The sequence below is a fragment of the Theropithecus gelada genome, chromosome 16 (assembly GCF_003255815.1).
Source record: "Theropithecus gelada isolate Dixy chromosome 16, Tgel_1.0, whole genome shotgun sequence".
NCBI lineage: Eukaryota > Metazoa > Chordata > Mammalia > Primates > Cercopithecidae > Theropithecus > Theropithecus gelada.
Genome location: NC_037684.1, coordinates 15,134,029 through 15,149,342, shown reverse-complemented (window position 1 = coordinate 15,149,342; position 15,314 = coordinate 15,134,029). Strand labels below are relative to the sequence as shown.

General features: G+C 44.9%; 1 protein-coding gene across 4 annotated transcripts in view; it reads right to left on the bottom strand.

The window, feature by feature from the left end:
- TEX14 (testis expressed 14, intercellular bridge forming factor) overlaps window positions 1–15,314 on the bottom strand; it is a 143,382-nt gene that overhangs the window by 36,310 nt on the left and 91,758 nt on the right. For all 4 annotated transcript variants that reach the window (XM_025361598.1, XM_025361600.1, XM_025361601.1 and 1 more), the window contains exons 11-15: window positions 14,084–14,235; window positions 11,521–11,711; window positions 10,926–11,076; window positions 7,001–7,791; window positions 1,421–1,527 (exon numbers count right to left, since the gene is read on the bottom strand). In XM_025361598.1, the coding sequence (XP_025217383.1) occupies window positions 1,421–1,527; window positions 7,001–7,791; window positions 10,926–11,076; window positions 11,521–11,711; window positions 14,084–14,235 (1,392 nt within the window). The remainder of the gene's footprint in view (window positions 1–1,420; window positions 1,528–7,000; window positions 7,792–10,925; window positions 11,077–11,520; window positions 11,712–14,083; window positions 14,236–15,314) is intronic.

Here is a 15,314-nt window from a genome sequence, read left to right as displayed (position 1 = left end):
AAAAAAAAGAAAGAAAGAAAAAAACATTTATTGCCCCTTTAGTAATTCCCTTACTTATAATACCTAACTAAATTTAAACAAAAAAAAAATTTTAATAAATTTTTTTAAAATTAAAAAAAAATTCCCACACACCAAATAAATTTGTTTTACTTAAGTTCGTTCTTTATTTATTTATTTATCTATTTTTTGAGTCAGAGTCTCGCTCTGTTGCTGAGGCTGGAGTGCAGTGGTGCCATCTCAGCTCACTGCAACTTCTGCCTCCCGGGTTCAAGCGATTCTTTTTTTTTTTTTTTTTTTTTTTTTTGAGATGGAGTCTTGTTCTGTCACCCAGGCTGGAGTGCAGTAGCACGATCTCCACTCACTGCAAGCTCTCCGCCTCCTGGGTTCACGCCATTCACCTGCCTCAGCCTCCCGAGTGGCTGGGACTACAGGCACCTGCCACCACGCCCGGCTAATTTTTTCTATTTTTAGTAGAGACGGGGTTTCACCATGTTAGTCAGGATGGTCTTGATCTCCTGACCTTGTGATCCACCTACCTCGGCCTCCCAAAGTGCTGGAATTACAGGCATGAGCCACTGCGCCTGGCTGTTCAAGCGATTATTGAGCCTCCATCCCCCAAGTAGGATTACAGGTGCCCGCCACCACACCCAGCTAATGTTTGTATTTTTAGTAGAGACGGGGTTTCACCATGTTGGCCAGGCTGCTCTCGAACTCCTGACCTCAAGTGATCTGCCCACCTTGGCCTCCCAAAGTGCTAGGATTACAGGCGTGATCCACCACACTCGGCCTGTTTTAATTAAGTTCTTTAAAACTCAGCATATGTGTGTGTGTATGTATGAATATATGTATGTATACATATGCATAAATATGTGTATATACATATATTTGCATGAATAGATACATATATGTGTGCATGAATATATATACATGTATGAATATATTATATACACATATGTGTATGAATATATATACAAACATACACATACTCTTCTTCCAGTAATTTGTGCTAAAGTCAATTCATTTCATTCATTTGGCTGGAAATCACACACCCCAGGGTGATAGTGACATTGTTCAACTCTCCCTCTGGAGCCAGTGACACTTTAAACAACCTTGGTTTCCAATAAGTTTGGTTTCTGGAGCACTGGTAAATGGAATAACTGGTGTTTGTTTTTATAAGAAAAACTATCTGGGCAGTTGTGGAAAGGCAAGATACTTTGTTTCTAACAACTGATGAGTTCTGTCTGATTAACCTGTCAGTCACTTGGGCTTTGATGTCTCCTCAACTTCCTATGATGCTGCTCTTCTTCATCACTCACAGTCCCCTTTTGTCACTAGACATATGAAGATCACCGAGTGGCCTCAGAGACACGCAGAAGTCTAAAGGCATAGTGACATTAAGAACAACAAAATGTTGACCCACCTACTGGTATTTTGGATCCTGCTTCTTCCCAAACTGTCCTTGACTCCTTGAGTGCCCTGAAATTGTTCATCTGTGTTCTGTTTTCCAGGGTCACAAAGAGTCGGCAGCTTAAAAAGCAATAAACAGATTTCAGTACTTTGATGAGAGAATTCCCATTCTCTTCACTCTCACACTATTTTCAAAGCTATTCCTGCTAAATATATAGAAATAACCAGACCTACCAGGATTTCCCTTTACATGTTTCCTATCTGCTAACCCATCTCTTATCTGGAGGTCTTTTGTTTTGTTTCTTGTTTTGTTTTTATTTTGAGACAGAGTCTGGCTCTCTCGCCAGGCTGGAATGCAGTGGCGAGATCCTGGCTCACAGCAACCTCCGCCTCTTGGGTTCAAGAGATTCTCCTGCCTCAGCCTCCCGAGTAGCTGGCACTACAGGCGTGCACCACCACACCCAGCTAATTTTTGTATTTTTAGTAGAGACAGGGTTTCACCATGTTGGCCAGGATGGTCTCGATCTCTTGACTTTGTGATCCACCCGCCTCAGCCTCCCAAAGTGCTGGGATTACAGGTGTGAGCCACTGTGCCCAGCTTATCTGAGGTCTTTACCCAAAAATGTTGGTCTCCAGGAACCTACCCCAGACAGGGTACAAGTGGAGAATAAGCAGACAAGATAGAACTTTTTTAAAAATCCACTCTCCCCGTCCTATATGAATATGAAGACAGCAGATCTTTGTGGCAGGAGTCATGGCCCTTGGGTTCCAGTCTAAGTGTTATTCAGACTAACCTAAGAGAATCTTTTTCTTTTTTCTTTGTTTCTTTTTTTTGAGACAGGGCCTCACTGTGTTGCCCAGACTGGAGTGTGGTAGCATGGTCTCGACTCACCGCAACCTCTGCTTCCCAGGCTCAAGAGATGCTCGTGACTCAGCCTCCTGAGTAGCTGGGATTACAGATGTGTGTCACTACCACTGGGCTAATTTTTGTATTTCTAGTAGAGACGGGGTTTCACCATGTTGGCCAGGCTGGTCACGAACCCCTGACCTCAAATGATCCACCCTCCTCGACCTCCCAAAGTGCTGGGATTACAGGTGTGAGACACTGCGCCCTAACACTAAGAGAACCTTGCACTTCAGTTTCCTCATCCATAAAATAAGAACGATAATACCTACCACTGGGGATGCTATGAAAATAAAATAGATTACAACAAAGGTTACAATACTTAGGAAATAGCAAAAGTAAAACAAGTGAAAGTCTATGCTCTTTATTCAAGAGACTATTGGCTCTACTTATCCCAAGTTTAACATAATTCTAACAAACTTAGTTAATTATATTTCCTAGCCTACAGCAAATTAAAGCAACAAATGCGGAGTTTGGAGATGGGAGCAAGATGTGTAAAAGTGAGAAGGAGGCACAAAAATTTACTACATGCTCCCTGAAGTATAAGATCCAGAGGCCTTTGTATGGGCAAACACTCCTTAGCAGAAGCTTAAGATAGCACTGTATCATGATGCTTCACCATAACAGGTGTTCAGAAAAATACCACTGTCACCAAGGTTAGAATATGTTTAGAATATAATCAAAATAGATATTTAGAATATCATGAAGTCTGTAATGTTTTCATTCAATATAATTAAAATTTTAAGAACTAAGAAATTAAAGAAATAAACTTCAATTGTCTGAAAAATTCATTTAGATAGAGATGGCTTTTTCTCTAATGCTAAAAAAGGATGGTGACGTTTTTAAGGAAAAAATAAATATGGTATCATTGTTTTATATCCTATGTACTAATAGATGGTTTCCAGCAGTGGCCACCATCAATTCCCTCCCTTCTGTCCACCTTGACACACCTCCTATAAGGAGCTGGAGTCTATTTTCCCACCCAGTGAATCTGGGCTGGCCTTGTGACTTTCTTTGATCAACAGAAAGCAGCGAAAAGTGATACAATCCTAGGGTCAGGACTAACTTTTAAGAGGTCTGGTAGTTTTACCTTTCACTTGCAAAGTCAGCTGCTATGCTGTAGAGAAGCTTGGGTGAGACTATTTATTGAATGATGACAAGTCAAGTGCAAAGAGAGGCCACGTGGAGGAGCTCAAGGTACAAGACATGTAAGTAGAGGCTTCTTGGACCTTCTTGCCCAGTCCAACCTCCAGCTGACTGCAAACAAGTGAGTGATGCTAGCCAGTGGCCATGTGGAACAGAAGATCCACTCAGGGGAACCCTGTCAAATTCCTGACCCACAGAATTGCGAGAAATAATAAACTATTGTTATTTTAAGCCATTAGGTTTTGGGCTTTGTTGTTGTTGTTATGCAGCAATAGATAATAAAACATAATACATAAAAAAGTTATTTCAGGCCGGGTATGGTAGCTCACACCTATAATCCCAACACTTTGGGAGGCCAAGGTGGGCGGATCACGAGATCAGGAGTAAATACAAAAATTAGCCGGGCATGGTGGCGCGCACCTGTAGTCCCAGCTACTCGGGGGGCTAAGGCAGAAGAATCACTTGAACCCGGGAGGCGGAGGTTGCAGTAAGCTGAGATGGTGCCACTGCACTCCAGCCTGGGCGACAGAATAAGATTCTGTCTCTTAAAAAAAAAAAAAACAAAAGTGATTTCTAATAGTTTTTTTTTTTTTTTTTTTGAGACGGAGTCTCGCGCTGTGTCACCCAGGCTGGAGTGCAGTGGCGCGATCTCGGCTCACTGCAAGCTCCGCCTCCCAGGTTCACGCCATTCTCCCGCCTCAGCCTCCGAGTAGCTGGGACTACAGGCGCCCGCCACCACGCCCGGCTAGTTTTTTGTATTTTTAGTAGAGACGGGGTTTCACCATGTTAGCCAGGATGGTCTCGATCTCCTGACCTCGTGATCCACCCGCCTCGGCCTCCCAAAGTGCTGGGATTACAGGCTTGAGCCACCGCGCCCGGCCGATTTCTAATAGTTTTCTAGCAAACTCTAATTTTCTATGGAAACAGAAATATTAGGATATAAGTAAATTTTTTGTGCCTTTTTTGTTTTTGAGGCAGGGTCTCACTCTGTTGCCCATGCTAGAGTACCGTCACATGATTTCAGCTCACTGTAATCTCAACTTCCTGAGCTCAGGTGATCCTCCCACCTCAGCCTCCCGAGTAGTGGGGACTACAGGCACACGCCACCATGCCCAGCTAATTTTGATATCTTTTATACAGACAGGGTTTCGCTGTGTTGCCCAGGCTGGTCTCGAACTCCTGGGCTCAAGCGATTAACCCGTCTTGGCCTCCCGAAGTGCTGGGATTACAGGCGTAAACCACTGCACCTGGCTGTGTCTTCTCTTTATATAAAAACAAATGACAGCTGGACATGGTGGCTCTTGCCTGTAATCCCAACACTTTGGGAGGCCAAGGCAGGTGGACTGCTTGAGCTCAAGAGTTTGAGAGCAGTCTGGGCAACATAATGAAACCCCATCTCTATGGGGAAAAAAAAAAAAGATAAAGAAATAAATACTGGCTGGGCGTGCTGAGACCCCATCTCTACAATTCACAAAATTAGCTAGGTATACTGGTACAGCCTGTAGTCCCAGCTACTCAGGGGTCTGTGGCGGGGGGATCGCTTGAGTCCAGAAGATTGAGGCTGCTGTGAGCCATGATAGCGCCACTTCACTCCAGCAAAAATAAATGTCAATGCTTTTCCAAATGTTCTAAGTGAGGACTGAAGCCTCACTAAGATTCAGCATTGTACAATGAAAGAACAACAGACCAGGAATCAGGAGACCTGCCCCTAACCAACTTGGCCCTTGGTTGTAGCACAACAAGTTGAGGGGTGGCAGGGAGAGCTATCTGTCCTGTATAAGCAATAAAAGGGTGATATGGCCAGGCATGGTGGCTCACACCTATAATCCTAGCACTTCGGGAGGCCGAGGCAGGTGGATCACCTATGGTCAGGAGTTCAAGACCAGCTGGGCCAACATGGTGAAACCCTGTCTCTACTAAAAATACAAAAAATTAGCTGGGCATGGTGGCACGTGACTGTAGTCCCAGCTACTCGGGAGGCTGAGGCAGGAGAACTGCTTGAACCTGGGAGGCAGAGGTTGCAGTGAGCAGAGATTGTGCCACTGTACTCCAGCCTGGGCAACAGAGTGAGACCCCATCTCAAAATAAATAAAATAAAATAAAAAATGAAAAAAGAAGATAACTGTTAAGCAGAGAATTTTAAAACAGTAACAAAACTCAGTAAAAGCTGGCCTGCATTTTATCATCATGGGCCAGATATTCTAAATAATACCAGTAATAACATCCGCCTTCCAATGGGGCAGACCTCTCCTACCCCACTCGCATCTTGACATCGCTGGGCCTCAGGAAGTTTACATCACTGGGCTTAAGTGTCACACTCTGTAAATTCACAGGCTAATGCATGTCTAAGGGATCTTCCAACTCTAAGATTCTATAATTCAAGAGGCAGCCAGCTCTCTGAGTGTGAACTTGTTCAAATTCATTAATTCATTCATCCCCTCATTCCTTCACTGACCATTTATTGAGTTCCTTCTATGTACTGGTCATCATGCTAGGTGCTGGGACACAGGAGGAGTCAGACAACAGCCCTGTCCTTAAGGAGGAGCCTCTCTGCAGGCTATACCTCCCAGCCAGCTCCTATGGTGTCTGCTCACCTCCTCTGAGGGGTTTTCTTTGATCCACCAGGTCCCTCAGTCCCCAACTGGTATTTGAGCTACTTATGGGCAGAGTTTGTGGCTTATTCATCATCAGAATCCAGAGTCTAGGCAAGGTGTAATGGCTCAAGCCTATAATCCCAACACTTTGGGAGGCCGAGGCGGGCGGATCACCTGAGGTCAGGAGTTTGAGACCAGCCTGACCAACATGAAGAAACCCCATATCTACTAAAAATACAAAATTAGCCGGGCATGGTGGTGCAAGCCTGTAATCCCAGCTACTCAGGAGACTGAGGCAGAAGAATCACTTGAACCCCGGAGATGGAGGTTGTGGTGAGCTGAAATCATACCATTGCACTCCAGCTTGGGCAACAAACTCTGTCTCAAAAAAAAAAAAAAACAAACCCAGAGTCTAGATAGCCTCTGGCTCCGCAGGTGTTTGTTGAATGAGTGAGTGAATGAATGAATGAATAAGCAACTTAGAATGGAGATTAATACCTATCCAAGATACTTTATTCAGTAAATTGAGCCATGCAAAATTGCCAATACTTGACCATTTTAACTAATAAAACAGCAATTTAATATGGGTGAATTTGATACATATGAATTTACAGAGAAGGACATGGGCTGTGTGTTGGGTCTGGACTGGGAGGCAGAGAGTATCTACCTTGAAATTCCATCATGGAGGACTGATTTCCTAAAGCTAAGAGCACCTTGCTATGAGTCGGTTGCATATATACGTCAGTCCCTCCACACAGGTTAGGGGCAATGTCAAACCCAGCACTGGGTTCCTGCTTAGGCTGCCCTTTCCTCCCACTTAGGTTACCTGATGGCTCATCTCTGACTGATCCCCAGTGCTTACTTCGGAGACTTGGGTGAAAGGTTTCCAGCCATAACCATTTCTTTTCCTGGATCTTTTGCCACAATGTCCCCCTTGAAAGTCTCTTACCATTCTTGGAAATCTTGGTAGGGTTGGGCACTTGCCACTGGTGTCTGGCTGCTGACCCCCTGAAAGCTGTAGGACAGGAGGAATATAGTTTAAAGATGGAGGGCCCACAGCTGGAGGCAAGTTGTAGACATCCGTAAACTCTCTTGAAGTGGCCCATAAAGACATGCGCTCTTCCTGCTCCTTCTGTTTCATCTCAACTTCATCTAATATCTGCTCGATATTCCTCAGCCTATCATCGTTCTCATGCATTATTGTCTGCATAATCTTTAGATCCAGCACACACTTACTGATGAGATACTCCTCAGCCATGGACCTGTTGTTCAAATTGCTCTTGGTTTCTCTGGTTGACTCGGGAAGGCTAAGTGAACTGAGTGAACCATTTTGCCAGTCCCAGTCCTCAAAAGAGTACTCTGTCTCAGCTTTTGAAGAGCTCTCATCCTCACTGCAAAAACAACATGCCTCTCTCTCCATCTTGTCCAGCTCTTCTTCCATGGATTGCAATTCATCTACCTGGTTAGGTCCGTCTGCCTCCAAAGATGAAGCAGCTCCTGGGGGCTCTTCTATGTCATCTTCCAAAGTCAAGCAGCCTGAGTAGATCTCGTTGATTTCGAAACTGCAGAGGCTTGCCTGACCTGTGCTGGGGCTGCTGGCCTCTTCTGCCATAAATGGAGTAGGGCAAGGAACATCTTGATTCTGAGTCTCCCTGGCCATCAGACATGGATCTGGGGCCTGAGGATCTAGTGTCCCCTCGGTGAATAAAGAGTGAACCCTTGGTGAATGAGGTTGACTGCCTATTGAAAAGAACAGCAAAATTCAACTCATTAAAATGAACATATTTGGCCGCTAAGCAGCCTTGGTTTGTTCAAGAGGCAAAGATTGTCAAAAAAAAAAAAAAAGCTTTTTATTTTCCCATACCCTTCCCAGTTGTGGAAGACTACTGGATACACTCACAAAAGGTGAGGGAGTATGTGTCACCTAGGTGAAAGCTCCTATTTTGACATGGAATGAGGCAGAAATTGTTGTCAGGGCAGGAGTCTATCCATGGAAGAAATATTCTAAACTTTATTGTGTGCCCAAACATGCGTAACTGCCAGGACATGCGAATTATAGGCCCCTGAATCTTGTTTTGTTTTGTTTTATAGAGATGGGGTCTTGCTATGTTGCCTGGATTGCTCTCAAATGTCTGGCTTTAAGTGATCCTCCCATCTAACTCTCCCAAAGTGCTGGGATTACAGGTGTGAGCCACCGTGCCCAGCTCCCCTGAATCTTAAGGACCACATTCATAGCCTTCTTTCCATACACAAGAGTTTGACTATTTCTCAGTTAAAGTTATGCTCCTGGTGAGCATCTGATAAAAGTAGCCTAGGGCAGGGCGCAGTGGTTCACGCCTGCAATCCCAACACTTTGGGAGGCCAAGGCGGGTGGATCACCTGAGGTCAGGAGTTCAAGACCAGCCTGACCAACATGGTGAAACCCCATCTCTACTAAATACAAAAAATTAGCCAGGCATGGTGGTGCATGCCTGTAGTCCCAGCTACCTGGGAGGCTGAGGCAGGAGAATTGCTTGAACCTGGGAGGCAGAGGCTGCAGTAAGCCAAGATTGCGCCATTGCACTCCAGCCTGAGCAACAAGAGTGAAACTCTGTCTAAAAAAAAAAAAAAAAAAAAAAAAAAAGTAGCCTAGATACCACCCAAGGAGCCATTACATTATGGGAGTAATAAAAAAACTCAAAAAATAATGCTAGGATTGACCACCCACCACCCCCGGTTTACAGGTGTACAGCTTACAGAGAATGGGATGAAGCAGCCCAAGTAATGAGGTTACGGGGCCACCCTGGAGGCCTCCAGCACTGCTGACGGAGAGTCAGAGTGAATGGTCATTTGGCTGGAATTGGAAGGCCTGGGTTCCACTTCTATAACAAGTTCTCTGTGATCCTGAACAGGTTACAACCAGTCTGACCCTTAGTTTTCTCATCTGTAATATGAAGGAATTAAGCCTGACGACTGCAAGGTCCTTTCCAGTTCTAAATTCTAAGGTTTTCAAATGTACTAAAATGTAGTAAAACTGCTTGGGCAAAGTGGCTCACACCTGTAATCCAAATGCTTTGGGAGGATGAAGTGGGAGGGCTGCTTGAGGCCAGGAGTTCAAGACCAACCTGGGCAACGTAATGAGACCTCATTTCTAAAAAAAAAACTTTTTTAGGCCAGGTGTGGTGGCTCATGCCTGTAATTCCAGCACTTTGGGAGGACCAGGTAGGAGGATTGCTTGAGTTCAGGAGTTCAAGACCAGTCTGGGCAACATCGTGAGACCTTGTCTCTACTAAAAATTTTAAAAATTAGGCTGGGCGCAGTGGCTCATGACTGTAATCCTAGCACTTTGGGAGGCCGAGGTGGGTGGATCACGAGGTCAGGAGATCGAGACCATCCTGGCCAACATGGTGAAACCCCATCTGTACTAAAAATACAAAAATTAGCTGGGCATGGTGGTGCGTGCCTGTAATCCCAGCTACTTGGGAGGCTGAGGCAGGAGAATCGCTTAAACGAGGGAGGCAGAGGTTGCAATGAGCTGAGATCATGCCACTGCACTCCAGCCTGGTGACAGAGCGAGACTCATCTAAAAAAAAAAAAAAAAATTTAAAACAATTAGCTAGGTGTGGTAGTACACACCTGTAGTCCCAGCTACTTGGGAGGCCAAGGCAGGAGGATTACTTGAGCCTGGGAGATTGAGGCTGCAGTGAGCTATGATTGTACCACTGCACTCCAGCCTGAGAAACAGAGTAAAACCATGTCTCAAAAAAAAAAAAAACCTTAAAAAAAATTAGCAGGATATGGTGGCATGTACCTATAGTCCTGCCTACTCGAGAGGCTTGAGCCCAGGAATTGGAGGCTGCAGTAAGGTATAACTGTGCCTCATACTGTAGTCTGGGCGACAGAGTAAGATCCTGTCTCTTAAAAAAAAAAAAAAAAAAAAGGTAATTTTCTTCTTTAAACTATTCCAAATTCTCTATAATGAGCATTTTTGTTTGTGAAACAATTAGATAAAATTTTAAGAGTAATCATGCTAGAAATAAACTCAATTATTATGACTTAGTTCTAGATCCACACTAGGTATATATATATGGAGCCCAAAAAGTTTACCTTAATAATTTCAAGGATCTTGATTTTCTTCCTAAGGCATCCATCTTTTCCCAGTATAAGTTGCATCTACAGTGGCCAGGCATGGTGGCTCATGCTTGTAATCCTAGCACTTTGGGAAGCCAAGACAAGCAGATCACTTGAGGCCAGGAGTTCAAGACCAGCCTGGCCAGTATGGTGAAACCCTGTCCCTACTAAAAATACAAAAATTAGGCCAGGTGCAGTGGCTCACATCTGTAATCCTAGCATATTGGGAGGCCGAGGCAGGCAAATCACCTGAGGTCAGTTCGAGACCAGCCTGGCCAACATGGAGAAACCCTGCCTCTACTAAAAATACAAAAATTAGCCAGACGTGGTGGCATGCCCCGTCATCCCAGCTACCCAGGAGGCTGAGGCAGGAGAATTGCTTGAACCTGGGAGGCAGAGGTTGTAGTGAGCCGAGACCCCGCCACTGCACTCTAGCCTGGGTGACAGAGCAAGATTCCCTCTCAAAAAAACAAAAACAAAAACAAAAACAAAACAAAAATTAGCCAGGCAAGCTGGTACACACCTGTAATCCCAGCTACTCAGGAGGCTGAGGCATGAGAATCGCTTGAACCCAGGAAGTGGAGGTTGCAGTGAGCTGAGATTGTGTCACTGCGCTCCAGCCTGGGCAACAGAGCTAGACTTTATCTCACAAAACAAACAAACAAGTTATATCTACAGTTTAGAGGAGTCAATTAGTTGTAGCTCATGTGACTCTCAGAACACATTTGTGTCAAAGTAACACAACCTGTGAATTAAGGCCATACCCATTTCCTTTAGCTCTATGATTTCCATGTCAGGGGTCTCTCTGGTATGTTCTGAAGTCAGTCCTAGATAGACATTGACATCAGGATGGAGTCCATATCTCTGCACTCTGGGGCTCTCAGTTGGTTGAGTTCTCTGGGCTCCAGTAAAATCCTGTAACACAGGGAATATTGCCAAGGACATAGTCTCAGTCATCCTGAATGTCACTGGTGCTTTAGAAACCATCTAAGTATCTGATAAACTCCCTCTTAGTCCTGTTGGGTAGACTGACTTTAGTCCTAATTAACTAGTTTATTGTAATTGCCAGTACCTTAAAAGCAATAATAATAGCTACCATTCATAGAATCTCCACTAAGTGCCTGCAGTGTGCCCCTACTATGCCTATGTGTTGAACCTCCCTAGCTCCCTTCCTCAGTTTCATGCTGCTTTCACCAAGTTAAGCAGTTAGGCTATTCTCAAGAACACAGAAATAGTGTAATAAAATGAGAATTTCGAAAATTTCTTATAACTTGGTCTCCAGCTTCTTCTTAGTCTCTAACTCCCTACTTTCCTGAGTTAGGTAAGCAGAAATAAACTCCCAACAACTTCAGGGCTTGCCTTTAAATCATTCTTCAGAATATACCGGATATCTTGAAGGTTCATAGTTCGGTCTTTCTGCTTGATGTGGATGCCCAACTTAACAATATCATAATAAGGTTTCGGAAGCCTCACATCAGCTTCTAAATAATTACCCAACACTATGGCTTCTTTAATAACTGAGCCATCTAAGCCATTCCAGGGTATGTCATCTGTAAGGAAAAAGTCATACAAAGGAGTAACATTAGGAAATCAGAGAGTAGAGTGGGGGGAAAAGAAATTAGATGAAGCTGGGTAACCTTAGGCAAGTTACTTAACTCCTTTATTTTTTTTTTCTAACCCACTGTACTTTAGAAACAATTCATTGCTTTATATATTAATTTCTTTCTGTAGGAAAACTACCCAGAGGGGCCGGGCACGATGGCTCACGCCTGTAGTCCCAGCACTTTTGGAGGCCGAGGTGGGTGGATCACGAGGTCAAGAGATTGAGACCATCCTGGCCAACATGGTGAAACTCCCTCTCTACTAAAAATACAAAAATTAGCCGGGCATGGTGGCCGGCGCCTATACTCCCAGCTACTCGGGAGGCTGAGGCAGGAGAATCACTTGAACCTGGGAGGCGGAGGTTGTAGTGAGCTGAGATTGTGCCACTGCACTCCAGCCTGGCAACAAAAACAGAAAACAAAAAACAAACAAACAAAAAAACTACCTGGAAGGTCAATTCATAAGTGAGAAGCCACTTTACCCATTTACCAGGGAGATCCCTGCCACAGAGATAGGAAACAACAGTGTCGGCAACATGTACATATGGGCTCCCCGCTGGCACGGGAGCCCAATACTCATCTCACATATATTGTCATTTTGCCTCTGGGACTGCAAACACCATACAAAAGCAGACCTTGGCTGGGCACGGTGGCTCACAGCTGTAATCCTAGCACTTTGGGAGGCTGAGGCGGGTGGATTACCTGAGGTCAGGAGTTTGAAACCAGCCTGGCCAACACAGTGAAATCCCATCTCTACTAAAAATACAAAAATTAGCTGGGTGTGGTGGCGAGCACATGTAATCTCAGCTATTTTGGGAGGCTGACACAGAAGAATCGCTTCAACCCAGGAGGCGGAGGTTGCAGTGAGCTGAGATCGCACCACTGCACTCCAGCCTGGGCAACAGAGTAAGACTCCATCTTAAATAAAAAAAAAAAAGAAATGTCTTGCGTGGTGGCTCACGCCTGTAATCCCAGCACTTTGGGAGGCTGAGGTGGGCGGATCACGAGGTCAGGAGATCCAGACCATCCTGGCTAACATGGTGAAACCTTGTCTGTACTAAAAATACAAAAAATTAGCCGGGCATGGTGGCATGCGCCTGTAGTCCCAGTTACTTGGGAGGCTGAGGCAGGAGAATCGCTTGAACCCGGGAGGCAGAAGTTGCAGTGAGCCGAGATCCCGCCACTGCACTCCAGCCTGGGCGACAGAGCAAGACTCCGTCAAAAAAAAAAAAAGCAGCCCTTAATGAATGTGATTTTACTGTGTGTGTACGTCTTCCTCTTGAGGGATTCTTTCCATCTTCAGATATGTGACTACTTTCTCCACATCAGAGCAGTGGGTTTGGAAGTACATCCATTTCTTTCAAGTGACACTGTTCATACATCTAATGGACCCAGGGTGTGTTTAATTTCATAGTTTACTTCTCAGAGGCTAGTCTTTCCCCCTAATTTACAAGTTCTCAAGGGATACCTCACAAAGATTGTAAGTACTGATACCAATATTCAGGTTAAAAAGTTTGGTTCAACTGGGCGTGGTGGCTCACACCTGTAATCCCAGCACTTTGGGAGGCCGAGGCGGGTGGATCACAAGGTCAAGCGATCGACATCAGCCTGGCCAATATTTTAAAACCCCATCTCTACTAAAAATACAAAAATTAGTTGGGTGTGGTGGTGTGCACCTGTAATCTCAGCTACTCGGGAGGCTGAGGCAGAAGAATCGCTTAGACCTGGGAGGCAGTGGTTGCAGTGAGCCAAGATCAAGCCACTGCATGTCAGCCTGGGTGACAGAGCAAGACTCTGTCTCAAAAAAAAAGTAAAAAATAAAAAAATTTAAAAAATAAAAATAAATTTTTTGTTTGGATTAAATGCATTGTCACTGATAAGCAGATGGATGGGCTTTGCTGAGTCCTTTTTTTTTTTCTTTTGAGACACAGTCTTACTTTGTTATCCAGGCTGGAGTGTAATGGCACTATCTCAGTTCACTGCAACCTCTGCCTTCCAGGTTCAAGAGATTCTCCTGCCTCAGCCTCCCAGATAGCTGGGACTACAGGCATGCACCACCATGCCCAGCTAATTTTTGTATTTTTAGTAGAGATGGGGTTTCACCATGTTGGCCAGGCTGGTCTTGAACGCCTGATCTCAGGTGATCCACCCGCCTCAGCCTCCCAAAGTGCCGGGATTACAGGCGTGAGCCACTGCTCCCAGCCAAGAAGTTTCTTTTTAGTAAGTCTGGTATTTTCATACAAGTAAGTAACTCCTGTTGGGGGAGAAAAATACAATCAAAGAATAGGGACTTTGGTCAACCATTAATGATCTTGATCTACCTGTTAAAATCTCCTGAATGATCATAGAAAAGCTGTAGATGTCCGACTTCACTGTGGCTGCCTTCTGTAAGATCACTTCTGGTGCGGCCCAGTTGTACAGCTGGGTAGGAAGGGGCACTCGAGTCAGGTCCCTCTGTTCACCTCTGTCCTTGCTAGGGAAGGAAACACACAAGTCAGGGCTCATGCCTTAAAGGGTCTTTCATTCATTCATTCATTCATTCATTCATTCATTCATTCAAAGTCTTGCCATGTCACCCAGGCTGGAGAGCAGCAGCGTGATCTCGGCTCACTGCAACCTCTGCTGCCTCCCAGGTTAAAGCGAATCTCCTGCTCAGCCTCCCAAGTAGCTAGGATTACAGGTGTGTGTCACCAGGTCCGGCTAATTTTTGTATTTTAGTAGAGATGAGGTTTCGCCATGTTGGCCAGGCTCGTGGGTCTTTTAATCAACATACTGCATTTGTGAAAACTTTGCCTCTGAAGGCCGACAACCTCTTTGAGCTCCTGGAAACCTAGCTAGACAATGAGCTAATCCACACTGCTTCAGAGCTGTTCCAACACCTGCAATTCCTTACTGTTCCACCTAGGCCCTCTCCCCCAACTTCATCTGGCAACTCTACTGCTCGCCCACTCCACTCAAGTCACAGGGGCCTTCTTTCAGTTCCTCCAACATACCTAGCACATTAGCCCTTCAAGTCTTTGCACTGGCAGCTTCTGCCAGGTATGCCCTGCCCACAGATCCTAGGGTGACTAGCTACTTTTTGTGACTATTTGTCTGAAAGTCACTTCCTCAAGGAGGCCCTCCCTGACTGCCAAAAGTAGTCCTGTTTTATTGGTTTCAGAGCACTTAATATCTGTATTTGTGTTCATTTATTTAGTTTATTATCTGTCTCCCCTCCATTCTAGAGAGTCAGCTCCATGAGAGTAAGCACCTCATCTGCCTTTATCACTGTACTCCTGGGCTTACACCAGGGCCTTGATGCTTGCTGTTGAATAAATGAATGCAAACTCTTTCAAGAGCCCCCTCAACCCCCATCTGCTTTATCAAAGCCATCTGGGACTTCTCCAACTCCTCATGATTTCTTTTCTGAACTCCTGCCCTTTTGAGAATGCGCCCTCTCAGTTTAGCATTCAAGGGTTCACTCATAGGCTTAAATAACTCATCTTCCCAACCAGACTCCTTAAGAGCTAAGTCAGAGCATCCTAAATGTCTTCTGGCCCAGCAAGAGTCCTC